The sequence below is a fragment of the Eptatretus burgeri genome, chromosome 16 (genome assembly GCF_056783735.1).
Source record: "Eptatretus burgeri isolate ZD-2024b chromosome 16, Ebu_testis_v1, whole genome shotgun sequence".
Taxonomy (NCBI): Eukaryota; Metazoa; Chordata; class Myxini; order Myxiniformes; family Myxinidae; genus Eptatretus; species Eptatretus burgeri.
In genome coordinates, this window is record NC_140976.1 from 25,494,201 (window position 1) to 25,514,799 (window position 20,599).

At 47.5% G+C, this 20,599-nt stretch overlaps 1 protein-coding gene across 10 annotated transcripts in view; it reads left to right on the forward strand.

The window, feature by feature from the left end:
• Window positions 1-609: 609 nt before the first annotated feature.
• LOC147010737 (autism susceptibility gene 2 protein homolog) overlaps window positions 610-20,599 on the forward strand; it is a 473,526-nt gene continuing 453,536 nt past the window's right edge. For 9 of the 10 annotated variants that reach the window (XM_085859271.1, XM_085859277.1, XM_085859269.1 and 6 more), the window contains exon 1: window positions 610-2,395. In XM_085859271.1, coding sequence (XP_085715397.1) covers window positions 2,126-2,395 — 270 coding nt within the window. In that variant the 5' untranslated portion in view covers window positions 610-2,125. The remainder of the gene's footprint in view (window positions 2,396-20,599) is intronic. The other variant, XM_085859275.1, reaches the window with a different exon arrangement.

Below are 20,599 nucleotides of genomic sequence, written 5' to 3' on the forward strand. Positions count from 1 at the left end.
ACGTCAAATATCTCATGGTGTCGTTTGTGAAGAGTAGGCGAGCTATCGCCGGCACCATGACCAAATTACAAATTCCTGGCCAGCCGGCTCGTGAAAGACTTGGGCTAAAAAAACTTCCCTCAGGCCACACCGCAAGCACGTGGGAATAATTTTTATATAAATCGTGATTGTCACGTCGCGTACTGTTGTTTGCCATCTCAGCAGTAGTTCAAGGGCCAGGGTGCCTGCGATAGCTCGCCTCCCGTTAGTGAAGGACATCGTGGGATTTTTAACCCCCACCAAGTAACTAATAGCAGCAAGACGGGACACCGAGGTTAACGTTCATCTGTGGGGGACAAACATTGATGAATCACCCAAAAGGCAGAACGCATTCCACATGAGGGATTTATAAAATTAAAAGTACCGAAATGCATAATTAATTACACGTCAGTCGGAAGTATTTTGATTTGACAAGTCCGTTTATATTCAAACAGAGTGAGAATAAGTATCAAGAAAGGAGAGAAGAATCACATCTGGATGGGGAAAAAGAGGGACACCGCGAACACCCTGTGACGCTTGAGCGTGTAGTCTCGTACTACTTCGTGGGCGCGGAGCGAGCCGACAGCGGCTGGCGGCGGTGGCGCGGCCGGACGCGGTATCAGTGCGCCGCCTTGTCTCCCCGTCCTGGGCCGCATCGCTCGGTGGAGGAAGAGGATGAGGAGGAGGAGGTTTAGAAAAGAGAAAAAAAACAAATAATCATTTCTTATTGTAATTCTCAAGAGGAACGGCGGGAAACTCCTCGTCCTGCTCCGTGGCTGTGCCAGCTGCGCTGCCTCGTCGCGGCGTCGTCGTTTCGCCCGCTGGACGGAGTTGTTTCCACAGAAGACTCGCCGGGGGCGGCTCCTCATCGCGGTTGTCTTTCGCTGTCTTTTCTCTTCCCCGTGTCTGCCCTTCGACCTCCGTCTCTCTTCGCTCCATCTCTCTTTCACCTCGTCTCCGTGTCGTACCTCTCCACTCGCCTTCGCTCTCCTACCTCATAACACCCCACCCGCCTATCCTCCACCATCTCTCTTTCTCTCTCTTTCTCTCGTCTCGTGTTCTGTCTCTCCGCCTCCCCCTCTCCTCCTCTCCCTCCTTCTTCTATCTTCCTCTCTCTCTCTCTTTCTCTCTCTGTGAGTGTGAGTCTCTCTCTCTCTCTCTCTCTCTCTCTCTCTCTCTCTCTCTCTCTCTCTCTCTCTCTCTCTCTCTCTCTCTCTCTCTCTCTCTCTCTCTCTCTCTCCCCTTCATCCTCACCCTTTTCGTCCTTGTCTAACTCTTCTTCCTGCCGGCATCCCCGCACCCGGATCCCTGTCGTAGTGGCAGAGGAAGCGGAGACGACTGTTTGTCGGAGAAAATGGAGGCGGGTGGCTGAGACAGGCTGGTGAGCCGGCTGTCCCTCTGCTAGGCCGGCTCGCCTCTTCCCCTCTCTGTCTGTCTTTCACCGTCGCACTCCGACCCCTCTCTTCCAACACGTCGACTGGGTTACTCTCCCCTCGCCTCTCCTCTTCGAACACCCCTCGTCATATTTCTTGAACCGCTTTTTCCTCGTACGTCTGTCTTTGTCCGCACAGTCTACATTTGTCCCTCTTCAAGCGATGACGTTTCTTCCTCGGTGATTTCCATTTTATCACCGAAAGCTCCCCAAACAGCCCCCATACTTTCTGTTGCCTGTGTACTGCCGAGAAATTGCGTGTAATTGCTGCCCTAATTAAATATACCCTGTCCCCCCCCCTCCACCTCCCTCTTGGTGTTGGTCCGAATTTCGTGCAATTATTTTCCCAGCTTTTGGCGTCATCACAACCACGACCACGTCTGTTCACGTCGTCGTCAGACGCTGTCGAACAAGTAGCGAACAGTAAAGCTCCAAAAGTGGTGACTTCCCGATCCGCGTTGAGCCTCTTCTCCGGATTCCTCATTTCATTCCCCAAACACCGAGTGACGATCCCTCCTCGTCTCGTTCCACTCGTTTTTGCCACTTGCACCTCCTGTCACATCTCCATTCTGTCGCGTCTTTCTTCGAGCCCTTTCGCCAACGTCCTTCACTTTCCAGCCGTACCTCCAACCCTCCTCCTCCTCCTCCTCCTCCTCCGTCTCCTCCTCCGTGAACATGGATAGCGCTCGGCCGAGCTGCACTCGCCGGAGCCGGCGAACTCGATCTCAGAGGGATCGCCGGAGGGAGGCTGCCAGACTCCCAGGTGGTCCGGCAAGACCTCGGACTCCCAGCTCCGAGAGAGAGACGGCCTCTGCTCCTGGGGGAGCCGTACCCAGGAGGCCGAGGCCTCCCCGCCGACGTCGCAGAGAATCTGCGAGCTCCCAGGACGAGGACATCATCGATGGTTTTGCTATTGCGAGCTTCACCACGCTGAAGGCACTTGAGGTGAGGGACGGTGAGGTCTGTTTAAGGTGCCGTGTGACCTTGTCTCGTTTTCGCACTCTTATGCACATCCATCCATCCATCCATCCATCCATCCATCCATGCATCATCCACTGCGGTCAATTAGAATTTCCAGTGTGTGACATTAGCCAGCACGAATGAGCACGGCTCCAGTTGTATCTGGAGACAAATATTTCCTCCAAAGCCCTCCCTCTACCGGCTCTGCGTCCTCTCCTCTCTCTCTCTCTCTCTCTAAACCTCCCTCCCCACCACAACCTCCCCACCACCATCTCCCCACCACGAGCAAGCTGTTTCACAGTCTATTGTTCAGGAACAAACTCTGGTTCGACTTTAGTTTTTATCACCGGTGGCTTTGAGGTCAGAGGCCCAATGTTTCTCGATTCCTGAAATGTATCGTTGTGCGCCGATGTTTGCTCCTTACCTGCGTCAGATACTCTGCCCATAAGTAGTGGTTGGGGGTGTGTGCATGTTCCTGTGAAGATGTCTGCTATACCCGCTTGATAAATTATCGTAATTAAGTGGCACCAAAGCTCCATTCTTCTCCGTCTGACACTGGGCCACGTTTTGCTATGTGTTTGGCACGGTGGTTATTATAAATTGTCAAGTGACAAGTCCCGGGTGCTTACATTATTACTGCATGTTGGCTGTTGTGATATTCACCTTTTCCCCCTTTTTTGTTGTTGTTGTTATTTGCCTTTTCTGCACCCCCATGGAAACTCTTGAAAGGCTCTGCGAACACAGGGGTGTTATCACGACGTGCCCGTGCTTTTTGCTGGCTTAATATAGTACGTCAATGTTTGACGTCTTTCCTTTTGGACTTCGGTGAGTGACGGCATGTGATTGTACTTCTAATACCTTTGGAGTTCTTATTACATCATCGTGTGGACGAAACCAACACCTTCGGTGTTACCTTTGGAGCAGAAGTTCACGTCTCTGGTTTTTCCCAACGCACCACATTCTTCCCCGCAACTTGTCCGTTTGGGGGTACGTGCAAGTTTATAACCATACTTGTCCCTTTCCTCTCGAGCACAATGGGTCCTCCCTCCATCAATAAGTTTCTCTTGTTCCTGCCACCTCCTCACTCAAGTTTTACCCTTCCCCCTCCCCTTGTAACATGTTTCTCGGGGCTTTTGTACTGTATCGTTGTAATTCCATTCTGGCCTCCTCGATGCTGTCGTAAATTTTAGTCATTTAATGCTTCCTTTTTCTCTGCTGTTCTACTACTACTGGTCGTAGTTCATGAACTGGTCATCATTTGCGTTACAGGGTCAAAATAATCAATTTTTCAGTTTTCTCTGTGTTGATAGACATCACCAAGCTACTTGCACTTGTGTGAATTTTTTTTTTTAGCAAAAACCACTTATTAACGGCGAATATGGTATTTTTAATTTTGAACTTTAATGGATAATGCATTACACCGAAAACACATTTTCGCGCGTTTATCTCGAATTCACCCTTTCTGAGTAAATTGGATGTGGATCAGTTATCCTTTGGCCGTTTTGGACAATTCAAGTGCCAAATTAATCCTGAGAATCTGCTAGATACATAACTATGTAAAGATATTTACTAGATCTCTTTTAGGAGTTTGTACATATTGGTCAGGGTTTGCTGAATAATAACGAGTTGAATAATCAATTTTGCATCATGCAACACCAAGTCCCAAGTGTTACTCACCTAAAAAAAAAATAACAAAATAGATTAGATCAAAGCTTATTGATTGAAATAAATTCAGTTTATTCCAAATTTGACTCACCACATCCGCCGCCTCCGCCTGTTTACTCCACCCCTGACTTGTATCACTTATTTGCCTGTTACACAAAAACTATTGCATATTTTTTATTTCTGTTTTTTCCACATTAAACTAGATAAAATTACCTTTCTTCTCATATTAAGATATCTAGATATCTGTGGTTTTTCTGGTCTGTAGTCAAAGTGGAAAGTGGATGTTTTGAAAAACATGTAACAACTCTGCCTTTTTAGGGTGACCAGTTCATGAACTACAACCTACTACTACTACTACTCCTTCAATTATGCTCTGTTTACGAGTGCGTGATTTTAAAGGAAGGGATGCTGTTGGGTATCATGCCAAACGAGCAGTCGTCTGCTCTCAAGTAATTTGACCATGTCTTGATGGGGCTCTTCCAGCTGTGTATGTAATGCTTGAAGTTTTTTTACTCCGCACCATAATGTTTAAGAGCTGCTGGAAACGAGAGAGGTAAGAGGATGAGCCTTTTAATTTGTACCTGGGAGGGAAAGAAAAAAAAAAAGGAAAGAGGTTAATTCTGCTTTGTGTTTAACGTCGTCTTAACTAACGGCTCGAACATTACATTCTGTTGTGCGTCGAGTCCACTCTGAGGCGTGATATACTCTCCATTTGTTGTTGCCCTAAACCACTGGATCCCAAGTTGCATTTTGCAGGAAAATGAACTTCGTAGGTCATTGGCACTGTTGACTCGAGGTTTGCAAAAAGAACTCATTCAGTTAAACAATTTGTACTCTGTTTTATTGTTGGTGCTGGAGTCGATCGATTCCTTTGTATCTGCTGTAAACTGTTTTCTGTTCAACCGTCATGATAACAATGCATGTTTGGCGGGAAAGGGAGATTTGTTGCAGTGATGTTGGTAAGAATAGCATACGTCTCCTATTTGGGGTGTGGGGACGTGGGTGGTCTTCATTTGGCAATGCTTTGTCTTTCGGGGTTTTTTTTGTTTTTTAAACTTGAGAATGATTTCTTGGGTAGTAACTTTTGTGTTCAGTTAAAGGGAATTTCACAGGACTTTGTTGAGCTTGCCCACCAGAATTTTTTCTGGGTTCACCTCATTACTATATATTAAGTAAATGAATATTCACTGCCTGAGACATGTCTATAGGTTTGGACATGAGATGGACATGTCTGGATGAATGGTTGAAGATTGCAATGCATTGTTGGCAATGTATGCTTCTAATGTAAGACAGTGGTCACCCACTGCCAGTGTTGATTTGTCAAAGAGAGCTTGATTATTTGCAGCTAAAGGGCCTTTTGAAATTGCTACCTTCAACTGGTTGGTACTGCTTCAAAGATTTGGTTAGCTTGCTCGTGATGCATGGCGACCTTGCAAGTTGTGACACTGTCATATCTTGTGGCTTGACAGCTGTTAGGGATTCTCTGGGTGGCAGAATAGTGACATATATTGTTGCGAGAACGGTCATAATGGGTAACGGGAGTAAGATAGACGAGATATTTCATGAATGTACGTCGAGCATTCGTGTTTCGTTTCTTTGTAGAATGATGGGACATGTGTCGAAGTGCGTTCAGAAGCAGAATAAATGTGGGCCCTCCCTTGTGTAATGTGTCTCCAGCCCCCACCATTCCTCCCATATTAATCCTTTAAATTGTTTCCCTTGGTAATGTCATTGTGTTTTTTGATTGATCGTTCACAGTTCCACAAAGCAACATCCTCTTTCTCCCCCCACCCCTCGAAGGAAGGCAAAAGCAAGGCCTTGCGACCGTGTGTTAAGGTAAGAGATTTGCTCGGGAATGACAATCTCTTGAAGCTGCGAGGAACCGCAGAAGCAGCCAAAAGCTGTGAGATGCTCGACAGGGAGCCAATGAGCTCACAGGTACGCACAGTTGCGAGGTGATAAAGGCTGAGGGGTGGGGAAATGGACAAAACAGTTCTGCAGAGAGAACAGAGCAGTACGCCTGACAACGAGCGGCATCATACAAGCACACGTGTGCCTTAAAGATGAGTTTCAGGGCTTCTTAATGGATGCCAAGAAGTTACAACACATGCTTTCCATTGGCTGATAGTAAAATTGGTGTAATCTCATGAAGTCTTGCAAAAAACAGCTTTGGGATTGGTCAACTGATCAGGCCCACCTCCTCCACCTCGGGTATATCTGGAAGGAGGCTAACAGGAAATTTGTTCTTGACAAAGACTGGTGGAGGCATAGATAACCGTGTTACTGGCCGAAACATTGAGCTGTTTGCTGTAACTAAAGGCTGGAGTACTAATTGTAGATTCTGTTGATATATATATATATATATATATATATATATATATATATATATATATATATATATATATATATATATATATATATATATCTCACACACACACGCACACACACACACACACACACACACACACACACACACACACACACACACACACACACACACACACACACTGTGACATCATTTTGAGTCCCACTACAAAGGCTATTTCAACGCCATGCAACCCCATCTTTGATGACTGAGTCTTGTGGGCTGCTAAACCATGGCTACGCTGGCCAGATGGATCTGAAATCCCAATAAGGGTCTCGGGCCAAAATAAATGCCATGTTACATTCTCATGGGGTTTCTGAGCTGCCTAGGCATCATCCGTTACCACTGCAGGCTGTATTTGATCTGAGCTGAGCGGGACTTTGTCCTTGAACTCTCGATACAGTTCGCAGTTAGCACTAAACGCTGAGCCAATTATCTGTCTCATGGATGACGTGATCGCCACGGGTCATGCACAAAGACCAGGAGACCAAGTGAATCAACAAGGGTGTGTGTATTTAAAATAAAAGAGCAACAAAAATAAATGTGGTATGCATCTATAAGCAGTCCAAGCACACACACAGGAGATGTTTGTTAACTTCTGATTAGTCCTTCATACAAACGACAGTATCGAGATTGAGGAAATTCACCCCGTTCGAGGCAGGGTTCATCCTGTCCATCAGAGAGGGAAATAAAAATCGAGTGGTGGGGAAATTGTTCCGGGCCAAAGAGAGGCGAAACCCGAGTGGCAGCACCAAAGCGAACTAAAGCCTTCCCTGATGATTTCACAACCGTTGCTTTTCCTCAGATATCTTGCGTCCCGTTCTTTTATCATATATTGGCTCGCACACTCTTCTGCTCTTTGACGTTGGTCACAATGCAACTGATGAGTGGGGTGTCTCCGCTATACTAGCAATGTCATGAGCCACGAGCTGACTTCTCCTCCTGTGTTACGGTTGGGGTTTGAGGGATCCGAGGTATTCCGGGTGCTTTTTTTACAGCCGTGTGTTTTCTTTCTGCCAACCTCGTGCATCTGGTGTCTGCTTGAAGAGAACATAGAGGACAGATACAGAGGAAAGAACAGAAAACGCAAGCTCACAGGGATGAATAAATTAGATACAGACAATTGGAGGGAGGACGAACATACTGTACGTAACGCAAATTTATTGCACTAACAGTACGTCTTGCTTATATTAAAATAACTAACGTCGTCGTACTAAACTGTTCTACCCCACAAGGGCGATTCCCACAACAAAATATATATCCAGAAAATCCATTCCTTCATTCTCCACCTGATGGTTTTGGCCGAATGACTCGACATTTTGGCCAGCAACCCGACATGCCTTTAACCGTTATTTAGCCTCCACGAACCTTTATCAAGAGCAATTTAATTGTTTACCTCCTCTAGGATATACCTGGGGGAGGGGGTGGGCCTGTTCCGTCGACCAATCACAAAGCTGTATTTTAATACCTTGTGACTTTTAACCCGTGATGAGCTTGTGTTGCATCTCTTCAAGCCGTGCGTTGCCTTTGTTGTCCTCGTTGATTGTATCCCACTTTGCCTCTGTCCTCCTGCCATCGGAGCCTCTCTGGTGTATTTGTAAATGAGGGGACCACAAGTTTAACGCCACAGTCTCCTCTGTCATAGGTGACTGTTTGCTCGGTGTGCCATGCTTCTGGGATTCGCCTCTTAGCAATCGCACCTTCTTTGCGGATTATGCAGTTTTACAGTGTGAGACATAATACGTGGCTGCTCACCATCACAGACAGGAGGTGAGATTGATATTTAAACGATAAATGTGGTCATCATTGGTTAGATATTTATCGGTGTGCCGTCCTGATGAGCGTAAATCAGTCTAAAATCCGGATAGGCGGCTCTGTTTGATGTTTAACTGATGTTGACCATGTAATCTTTGTCTGTTTGACAGAGCCGCCGGGACGAGGCCTCCAGATTGGAGGTGACGCTTTGGTGTAGGACCTCCATACATTTCAAGATATATGTATATATATATACACATGTATAAATAATTAACACCTCCCACACTCCTCTAGCTGAAGCTGCTGCATAAAGCAACCCGAGAGGGCTGACACAAAGTAAGCGCTTCGCTGTTTCAAACCCTTCCCAGAGTTCCTCCACAGCTATAAAGGCGTTCACACATTGTACACAATGCTATACACCCCCTCAGCTGCTGGGCCGGTTTCATCACTTATTGGTGAATCTTCAGCGACAGCGCAGACAGTAATGCATACCAATGAGGCTCCCAAGCATGTACCATGTGCAAACGTCAAAAGCAGTAAATACTTGAATAATAAAGACCCACCCACATCTCTCACCTGTGAATGGAGTGAATAGCCTATCAGGTCTGGCGATGAAATTGGTCCGGCAGCTGAAGGTGTGTGTAGCATTGGGATTCTCGTGTGTATGATGTGTGAATGTTTTTATAGCTGTGGAGGAACTCTGGGAAGGGTTTGAAACAGCAAAGTGCTTACCTTGTTTGTATAGGTCTTCTTGGGTTGCTTTATGCATCAGCTTCAGCTAGAGGAATGTGGGAGATGTTAATTATTTATATAATCCGAGCCACCTGGGTTTAGTTGATTCGATGAGATCTAAATGGCTATTCACTCCATTCACAGGTGAGAGATGTGGGTGGGTGTCTATTATTAAAAAAAAAGATATATACAGTCATGCGCCACTTAACGACGGAGATACGTACTGAGAAATGCGTCGCAAAGCGATATCGTCATTGTGCGAACATCATAGTGTACTTACACAAACCTAGATGGTATAGCCTACTACACACCTAGGCTAGATGGTGTAGTCTATTGCTCCAAGGCTACAAACCTGTACAGCATGTTACTGTACTGAATACTGTCGGCAATTGTAACACACATCCAAGAGAGATGGAAGATGCGTTAGTTTTACCTTTGTGCTGTTCATGACGGCCATGTGTGTTGTTAGCGGCTGCTTACAATCTCCTCTCGCATCGATTATAGAAAGGTGAATAAATAGCGTTTGGGTTTTATAAATACATAATCATAGCATCGATGTTATTTACAAATGAAGAAATGAGCACCTGTCAATTGTGTGATATATTTTCGGAACAGTGCGAATGTTTTAACAACATAAAAAGCTTCACTAAAAATAAATTTGTGTTTTAATTTCGACTGTAACAACAACGATTTATTTGCGGAATTCTTTAATTTGAAGGTAATTTACCTGCTCGAAGGTAAACGTGCAAACATTGGTTCAGTTTGAATGCCGATTTTCTTGAATCCCGAATTAGCACGACCCCGCTTTTTTCACGCTGACATTTTATGGACCTCAACGGTCGCATTATAAAGGGGCCACACTGTCGTTGTTTATTATCATTATGTACTGTACATAATTGTATGTGCTATCGTGTACTTTTATACGACTGGCAGCGCTACGACATCATTATAGTCTTATGGGACTATAATGTCTATGGGCTCCATTATAGTCTTATGGGACCACCGTCGTATATGCGGTCCATCGTTGACCGGAACGTCGTAATACAGCGCATGACTGCATATATATATATATATATATATATATATATATATATATATATATATATATATATATATATATATATATATATATATATATATATATATATATATATATATATATATATATATATATATATATACATGCGTACATATACAGTATATCTTTTTAACCACTGATTCACTGACTGACTGATATTAAAGATCAGGACCGTTTGGGTCACGTAGAAAGCTGAATTTTTGCGTGCTGATGGGCATCGAAGCCGACGCACCAGAAACAAAAATCAGAGAACTGTCGGAAAGTATCGGTAAATGAAAATATATATGAATGAAAATATATAAATGAACAAAAAATGAAAAATGAAAAAAATGCAAGTGAGCGACCTGAGACGATGGGGAATCGGTAATTTTGCGTGCTGATGGACATCGAAGCCGATACACCAGGAAAAATCACAGAACCGTCAGAAAGAATCCGTAAATGAAAACACATAAATTATATAAATTAAATATCAAATGCAGGTGAGTGACCCTTGACAATGGGGAAGCACGGTTCGTATACTTGCACTGTGTAAGCACACCCCGCGAGTAATATATATATATATATATATATATATATATAAATATATATATATATATATATATATATATATATATATATATATATACACATATACACACACACACACACACACACACACACACACACACACACACACACACACACACACACACACACACACACACACACACACACACACACACACACACACACTCTGATAATTGTGTATGTGTGTGTTTTTGAACAAATGTACAGGGTGTTCCAAAAAGACCTGGACAACTTTGGTTGAAGAACTGGATAATATATAGACCTGGACAATATATTTAGAACCACAAATTATATGATACCCTTTGGTTTATACGTTATATGATACAGAAACTCATAAAGTTTTTACCATCAACACACTTCAATGTGAGTTCTGCTTGTTGCACACAGGGCATCAAAGCGGTACACGATTTCTTGCCATGTTTGGCTCAGCATGTTTGTGTCCACCAGTGTGCATGCAGCTGTTATCTGAGAACGAGGATCCTGCAGGTTTGCCACCTTGGTGTTGCAGACATAATCTTTGACAAACATGCACAAAAAAAAATGAAGGGGGGTATGTCTGGTGATAGGGAGGGCTAGGTGGTTGGTCCATCGCGGCCATTCCAGCGACCTGGAAATTTTTAATTCAGAATGGCTCGAACGATTAAGGGCCAATGAGGGGGAGTGCCGTCCTGTTGAAAAATGATATTGGGTTGCAGGTCTTCAACCTGTGGGAAGGCAAATTCTTCCAACATGTTCATGTAAATTGTTGAGGTCACTGTATCCTTCACCAAAGGAAAACACACCCACGAAGCAGTCATGGAGAAGGCCACACCACACATCGACCTTTGGACTGTCGCGTATGTGTTCCATCACCATGTGGGGGTTTTCAGAGCCTCAGATCCTCACATTGTGCTGGTTGACTTTCCATGATGCATGAAAGCAAGCTTCGTCTGTGAATATGACCTTTTTCAGGTCATCTTCGTCATCCTCCATGTGATTGAGCATTTCCAAAGCAAATGCCTTGCATTTTGGTCTGTCATTTGGTTTGAGTTCCTGCAGAATCTGCACCTTATTGGCATAAAGCTTCAGACTTTTATGCAAAATATTGTGTACAGTGGTGGTTGATCATCCCAGTCCTCTGGATGCGCATCAGATTGATTTGGATGGAGGGGGTGGGTGTGTTTCGGAGTAGGTTCGATTCCCATGTAACAGATGTCTGTCAGAGTACATCGTTTATGACACGTAATGCTGAGGCAGCTAATGTAATTTATAGACAGGGTAGAGATTAATTATGTGGATGCAAAACCTCTTGTTTGTGGGTGGGACTATGTGTGGACTTCCCTTGGCAGACAGAGGCACATGTGTCACAGGTGTGCAACGAGACTGATTATCATCTCTCTGGCCTTATTGTGCCAGCTATGGTGGCACAGTGGGCTGTAGAGCCCAGAAGAAAAGATGTACCTTTTTATTTTTATTGGGCTTGCCCCCATGGGTAGGACCAGTTGGTTGGAAGAGAAATAACCTCAGGATGGGTTATGGTTAGATGGGAAATGGGTTTGGTTCGGGCACCCATTCCAAGGAAGATCTTCTGCTCCATGCTGATGAGGGCCAATAAGCCTGAAACACGTGTCCGTTGTTGTTCCCTCTCTGGGGTGGACTGGTTTATAAAATTGAGAATTTAATTATCTTCCTAGTATTGTTTGCAGTACAATCCGATGGAAATGTAGGGGGCTGTAGGTCTGCAAAGCTCCTGCTTAACAGGTAGATCCTATGAAACTGTTTCGTCAGCAGAGCCTTTTTTATAAGTTTTTGTATGGAGGTAGTGAACAAAAAAAGGAAACACCTGGGTAAATGAGGGACACAAAGTAATGGCTTCCACAAAGGTGTGGCCCATGTGTTAATTATGCAAATAACATTCCAGCATGCTTCGGGTCATGTATAAAAATTCTGCACAGGCATGGTTGCCGATAATTATGACGAGCATGGCTGTAAGAGGACATCCCCACTGTCACCCAGTGGTTTGATGAGCACGACACTGATATTATCCATATGTCATGGTCTTCTCAGTCACCAGATCTGAACCCAATCGAGCATTTATAGGATATTCTGCAACAACACCTGAGATGGTGTTTTTCACCTCCATCAAACAGGTGTGAGTTGATTAACTTTCTCATGGAAGAGTGGTGCCGCATCCATCCTGCAGAATTCCAGACATTGGTGGACTCCGTGCAACGGTGCATACATGCCATACTGGCTGCACGTGGTAGCCCAATGCCCTATTAAGTGACTTTACATTGCTGTTTCCATTCTTTTTTTGTCCACTCCATATATATATATATATATATATATATATATATATATATATATATATATATATATATATATATATATATATATATATATATATATATATATATATATATATATATATATATATATATTGTTGCGAATTCGCGCCGGCCGGCATGCGAACGGCCACGTAACTCGAATCGCCGCACGTCGCCCACCGGACGGACAATTCTGTCGTGACCCTCTCGGACTAACGCCGGGAGCTAGTCACGGGTGGGCCTTTCGGCCTCACCACGATCGTGCCAATCGGCTCCCCGCGTGGGATAGGGTTGTTCGCCAAACTCGACCTACCTAAGTACCCATGCGGAGGGTAGACCGGGCGATCGCACCTCGCCGCAGGTCGACTCCAGACACGGGCCACTTAAGCGACCCGTTCCGTACTATCGGGATAACCGAGCGGTGTTATCGTCGGCCTCGACGGTTCCGATTAATTATCAGGCGTATTAAGCCCACTACCAACCCTTTACGTGAAGCAAGATGGAGATTCAATTAAAGAAAAGACGAAGCGAAACGGGAAAACAGTTCAACATGATGCACATTTATTCTGCGGCGCACGGAGAGCACACATATACAATTAAACAGAATGCACATATATCAAATGCTGCAAAAGAAACACAACAATGCAGATCTACAACCGACTACGCGAGCACACAGCAACACTTACACAGTTTTACTTTACAGACGGCGCCAACAACACATTTACTCAAAAGTAAAAGAAAAGGGCCACCCTCAAAGACAAGGGGACAGACGGCGCCTGTGGGCCAATATTTGCACGGGACCTGAAAGAGCGGTCAGGTCCGCGAGACCGGGTGGATCCTACCCGTGTCTTTATGATGAGCCGCAAATGTGGCAGCGCGGCGGTGCCCCGACTTCGTGCTCCTTTGCGGGTTTCGTTGGCACTGCTTGGAGTGGGGTGGGAACGGGGCCCCCTTTTCGCACTATCTCAGCGCGGGGGAAAAAGGGGGGGGGAATTGTTGATGCTCTGGGGAAAGAGGATAGCTGGCTTGCTTGGGTCCCGCGATGAGCGATTCCACCGCGACCTCGTCGCCGACCGCCGTCTTCCTTGCCTCGGACCCGAGCTACTCGGTCTCTTCCCCAATTCTCCTCAGCCGACTGCAGCAAACCACCTGTACGCCCTCGCCTCCCGACTCCACTCCGCGCTCCAACCCGACTCTGCCCCAAAACTCTCTTCGCCCTTCCAAGGCCGACTCCCCGCTCCTCCAAGGCCGACTCCGCTCAAACCGACCCTCTCAAACCGACTCTGCCACTGCCACACTCTGCCGCTGCCACACTCTGCTCTCCAAAACTGACTCGACTGCGCTCCAAGCTCCAGGCTTCCCCTCTCTGCAGCTCCCCGACAGACTCCGAACCCCGACAGACTCCGAACCCCGACAGACTCCGAACCCCGACAGACTCCGAACCCCGACAGACTCCGAACCCCGACAGACTCCGAACCCCGACAGACTCCGAACCCCGACAGACTCCGAACCCCGACAGACTCCGAACCCCGACAGACTCCGAACCCCGACAGACTCCGAACCCCGACAGACTCCGAACCCCGACAGACTCCGAACCCCGACAGACTCCGAACCCCGACAGACTCCGAACCCCGACAGACTCCGAACCCCGACAGACTCCGAACCCCGACAGACTCCGAACCCCGACAGACTCCGAACCCCGACAGACTCCGAACCCCGACAGACTCCGAACCCCGACAGACTCCGAACCCCGACAGACTCCGAACCCCGACAGACTCCGAACCCCGACAGACTCCGAACCCCGACAGACTCCGAACCCCGACAGACTCCGAACCCCGACAGACTCCGAACCCCGACAGACTCCGAACCCCGACAGACTCCGAACCCCGACAGACTCCGAACCCCGACAGACTCCGAACCCCGACAGACTCCGAACCCCGACAGACTCCGAACCCCGACAGACTCCGAACCCCGACAGACTCCGAACCCCGACAGACTCCGAACCCCGACAGACTCCGAACCCCGACAGACTCCGAACCCCGACAGACTCCGAACCCCGACAGACTCCGAACCCCGACAGACTCCGAACCCCGACAGACTCCGAACCCCGACAGACTCCGAACCCCGACAGACTCCGAACCCCGACAGACTCCGAACCCCGACAGACTCCGAACCCCGACAGACTCCGAACCCCGACAGACTCCGAACCCCGACAGACTCCGAACCCCGACAGACTCCGAACCCCGACAGACTCCGAACCCCGACAGACTCCGAACCCCGACAGACTCCGAACCCCGACAGACTCCGAACCCCGACAGACTCCGAACCCCGACAGACTCCGAACCCCGACAGACTCCGAACCCCGACAGACTCCGAACCCCGACAGACTCCGAACCCCGACAGACTCCGAACCCCGACAGACTCCGAACCCCGACAGACTCCGAACCCCGACAGACTCCGAACCCCGACAGACTCCGAACCCCGACAGACTCCGAACCCCGACAGACTCCGAACCCCGACAGACTCCGAACCCCGACAGACTCCGAACCCCGACAGACTCCGAACCCCGACAGACTCCGAACCCCGACAGACTCCGAACCCCGACAGACTCCGAACCCCGACAGACTCCGAACCCCGACAGACTCCGAACCCCGACAGACTCCGAACCCCGACAGACTCCGAACCCCGACAGACTCCGAACCCCGACAGACTCCGAACCCCGACAGACTCCGAACCCCGACAGACTCCGAACCCCGACAGACTCCGAACCCCGACAGACTCCGAACCCCGACAGACTCCGAACCCCGACAGACTCCGAACCCCGACAGACTCCGAACCCCGACAGACTCCGAACCCCGACAGACTCCGAACCCCGACAGACTCCGAACCCCGACAGACTCCGAACCCCGACAGACTCCGAACCCCGACAGACTCCGAACCCCGACAGACTCCGAACCCCGACAGACTCCGAACCCCGACAGACTCCGAACCCCGACAGACTCCGAACCCCGACAGACTCCGAACCCCGACAGACTCCGAACCCCGACAGACTCCGAACCCCGACAGACTCCGAACCCCGACAGACTCCGAACCCCGACAGACTCCGAACCCCGACAGACTCCGAACCCCGACAGACTCCGAACCCCGACAGACTCCGAACCCCGACAGACTCCGAACCCCGACAGACTCCGAACCCCGACAGACTCCGAACCCCGACAGACTCCGAACCCCGACAGACTCCGAACCCCGACAGACTCCGAACCCCGACAGACTCCGAACCCCGACAGACTCCGAACCCCGACAGACTCCGAACCCCGACAGACTCCGAACCCCGACAGACTCCGAACCCCGACAGACTCCGAACCCCGACAGACTCCGAACCCCGACAGACTCCTCAAATTCGCCCCGCGCTCGGCGCTTTATAGGCCGGCAGGAGAACCCATATGCAAATTTCTGGATCAGAACGTGCTCGGGGGTGGAGCCACGCTTGCCCATTGGACGGAGGAAAAGGGGCGTAAGTCTCCCCTGATCCTAGAATTTGCATATCTCGATTCTACACCAACGCGCCTGGAGGCAGGGCCAAACCGCCCTGCGCTTGCTGATTGGACGGATCAGAAGTGGGCGTGTAGCATTCCTGATCCGAATTCTCCTCGGAAAGGCCGCATTTTGCACTCACGGCTCGGCGCGCATCTTGAGCCCAGGACAGCCCGACGCTCGGTGTTCACAGGTGGTGCGGGAATGGCGGTAGAAGGAGGAGAGGTGAAGGTGGTGGAGGGTTTATGGTGGTGGTTTATGGCCATGGTGCCGTTTGGAATGGCAGTTATGCGATGTCTGTGGGAGCGAGTTGTGAAGGCAAAGATCGCGGCTGCCGGCCACGTTGTTGTTGTGAAGCGGCGCCGTGGTTGGTGGTTGTTGTGTGATGGCGGTTGAGACGTGGTTGGTTCAAAATAAAGATAGAACAGAAAACGGCTATCTCAAAGGGTCGCAGCCTGAATGAATCACATTTATTCCCTCGAAACAACGGGTTTTTTTTTTTTTTTTTTTTGTATACCTTGGTCGAGGCTCGTATGAGAGCTAACACACAACTCACAGCAAGGAGGCATGAGACAAGAGGGGCGGGAGTGGAAGGGACAAAACAGTGGGGAACAGACACATTAGGTGAACTGTGGAAGGGAGAGGGATGGGGATGGGACGGGGAACATGGCGAAGAGAAGATGGACATTACAGGGACTTTCAGGAAGGAAAGCAGGAGAATTGAAGGAAGTGGGCTTGGGTGGATTATCGGGGTAGAAAAGATCGAGGATTTGGATGGGGGAAGATAAGAGGTGGTGGTGAACAGCTGTTTTGAAAGCCTGGAGGGAAGAATGGGAAAGAATAGAGTGAGGAAGTTTATTCCAAAGGCGGGAAAAAAGAGGAATGAAAGAGTGAAGATGAGCAGTGATTCGTGATTTTGGTAGTTTTACCAGAAGGGGGTTGTTGGCGGACCTTGAGCGCCCTGTGGAAATGTGGTTGGTACAAATCGCAGAGAGAGCAGGGGGGGCAAGGCTGGAGAGTAGTCGGTAGAAGACAGAAAGACCACCGACCAACCTGCGGTGATTGAGTGAGAGGCCCAAAGACTCAGCTTCATTGCGGGAGATGCCAATGATCTTAAAAGCCCTGGTTTCGACAGCGTGAAGTCGAGAAAGGTGGGAGGCAGGAGCACCAGCCCAGAGGGGAGAGCAGTACTCCATCAGGCTACGGACAAAAGCTTTGTAAGTAGTCAGGAGCTCAAGAGGGCCGAGGAAGGACTTTGCACGACGGAGGATTCCCAGTCGGCGACTGGCTTTTGAGGCAAGGTTGGAAATGTGACTTTCCCAGGAAAGGTCATGGCAGATAGTGAGACCCAGAAGCTTGAAAGAAAAGACTTCTTCCAGAGGATTGTTGAGAAAGTGGATGGGGGGGTTTTGTAAACGGTCCTTTCGAAGAGACAGTGAGAGTGTGAGATTTGTGTGGATTGAAAGACATGTTCCACGTGTTGGACCAGTTTGTGATTTTATCCAGATCTGCAGTGAGCGAAGAAGCTGCTGCTTGCCGGTCTGAGGGATGACAGATGGTACGGCAGAGGGTGGAGTCATCGGCAAAGAGAAATAGAGGATTTTCCAGAGAGTCCGAGAGATCATTGATGAAAACCAGAAAAAGAACAGGGCCCAGAACGCTACCTTGAGGAACTCCAGCCTGCACAGGAAGAGGGGATGAAAGAACTCCATTTAGGGCCACACGTTGACTGCGACAGGAGAGGAAGTCTGCGAGCCATGAGTGGAGATGGCCTTGAATACCATGGGAAGAGAGTTTGGTGAGTAGGGCAGGGTGCCAGACTGTGTCAAAAGCACGTGATATGTCCAGGGATACGGCTCGGATTTCCTGTCTGGCATTGAGGACCTCCATCCATTGATGGGAGAGCAGTAGCATCATATCCAGGGTAGAGTGACCTGGTCTGAAACCAAATTGATGATTGGAAATCAAGCCATTGGAGAAGAGGAAGGATTTCATGTCTGAAGCGATGATGGATTCCATAACCTTGCTGATGATTGGGAGAAGGCTGATTGGTCTGTAGTTACAGGGATCTGTTTTTGCACCTTTTTATGCAGGGCAGTGATGTTAGCAGATTTCCAAGCAGATGGCAGATGACCTTGGGAAAATGAGAGAAAATGAGAGGGTTTGGGGCTAACTTCACATGTACTTACAGAGATATCTTGCCTACGGGACCTGAATGGTGGTTTGCAAATTTCCTCAACCGCAACAACATATATATATATATATATATATATATATATATATATATATATATATATATATATATATATATAATTTGCAAGTAAATTTTACTTAATTCGAAATGTGTCACCCTATAATTTTATTCCAATGCATGTGAAGATTTCATCCATTTTGGACCATATTTAGAGGTTGCTCAATGGGGTTAAAGTTCTGTATTGTTGGCTTGGTTGGTCACTTGTGCATTGATATTGTTTCTTTTTTTCTGTTTGAGAGCAGCTTCCATGGTCCTGCATAAGTTGAACCACCTTCCAGTGTTCTTCTGTTTGTTGTACCTCCCTGTAATCCTCTCTGAACTCCAATGATTTGGGGTTGGAATCCAGAAAACCAGCTGGAATATCAAGGCACCTGATTAAGTCCATTGTGTTTTGACAAAACTTTAGTTGACGTGTCCTGATATTCAGCTGGATGCACTTTTGAGGTTTATTCATACCTTCCTTTTCATTTGGTGTTTTTACCATTGCTTGTTTTGACTGATACAGCAAGATAGACACAGATACATATGATGCATAGACAGACGGAGACACATAGATAACTTGCTGCACACACACACACACACACACACACACACACACACACACACACACACACACACACACACACACACACACACACACACACACACACACACACACACACACACACACACACACACACACACACACACACACACACACACACACACACTAGAATGAAGTTTCTCGGTGAAGGAAATCATTCGTCGGACTAAATCGACAAAATAATTTGGTGTGTGTGTGTGTGTGTGTGTGTTTACATATTTTACTTCTGGTTGGTATGAAAGCTGGCGGCACAGATTATATACCAGCCGTGAAACTTAGTGCTTCCACTTGCACAAGGCATTGTCAGAGCATTATTTTGTACGCCTCACATATGCATGAAAAGAAAGTGGAAGCATTAGTTGGGACATCCAACGACTCTGAGCATATACACAATGTGTGCAACAGAAATGAATGTAAACTCGAAATTGCATGAATAACAATATTTGTAAACCTCCGCATGCATTGTGGGGACCCAAGAGCTCCTAAATGAGGTATCATTCAGCATTGTATGTGCTGTGTTTATGATGTTTGCCCCACTCAGATACTATTGGAATGCCTCTACAGCTTTATTGGAGTCCACCCGTGGCCAATTCAATTGATTGGACATGATTTAGAAAGAAACACCTTTCTGTTGAATGTCCCACAATTGACAGTGCACATCAGAGTAGAAACTCTCCCATGAAGTCCAGGGAACTGTCCATAGAGCTCTGATGTGGAATTGTGAGGAGGCATAAATCTGGGGTAGGGTATAAAACAATTTCTGGAGTGTAGAAAGGTCCTAAGAGCACAGTGGCCCCATCATTAGGAAATAGATAGATATGGAATTACCCAGACTCTTCCTAGAGCAGGCCGTATGACAAACTGAGCAACCAGACAAGAAGGACCTTGGTCAGGGAGGTGACCAAGAACCCAATGACCACTGACAGAACTACAGAGTTTCTTGGCTGAGATGGGAGAACCTGCTGGAAGGACAACAACAGTGTCTGCAGCACTTCATAATCTAGACTTGATGGGAGAGTGGCCAGACGAAAGCCACTCCTGAGAAAAAGGCTCATGACAGTATGCCTGGAGTTTGTAAAAAGGCACGTGAAAGACTTTGAGAGCATGAGGAAACATATTCTGTGGTCTGATGAGATGAAAATTGAACTCTTTGGCTTCAATGCAAAGCGCTACATCTGGCGGAAACTGAGCACATCTCATCATCCATCTAACACCATCCGTACCATGAAGCATGGTGGTGGCAGCATCGTGCTATGGGGATGCTTTTCAGCAGCAGATACTGGGAGACTTGTAATGATAGAGAGAACAATGAATGGAGTTAAATACAGGCAAATCCTTGAGGAGAACCTG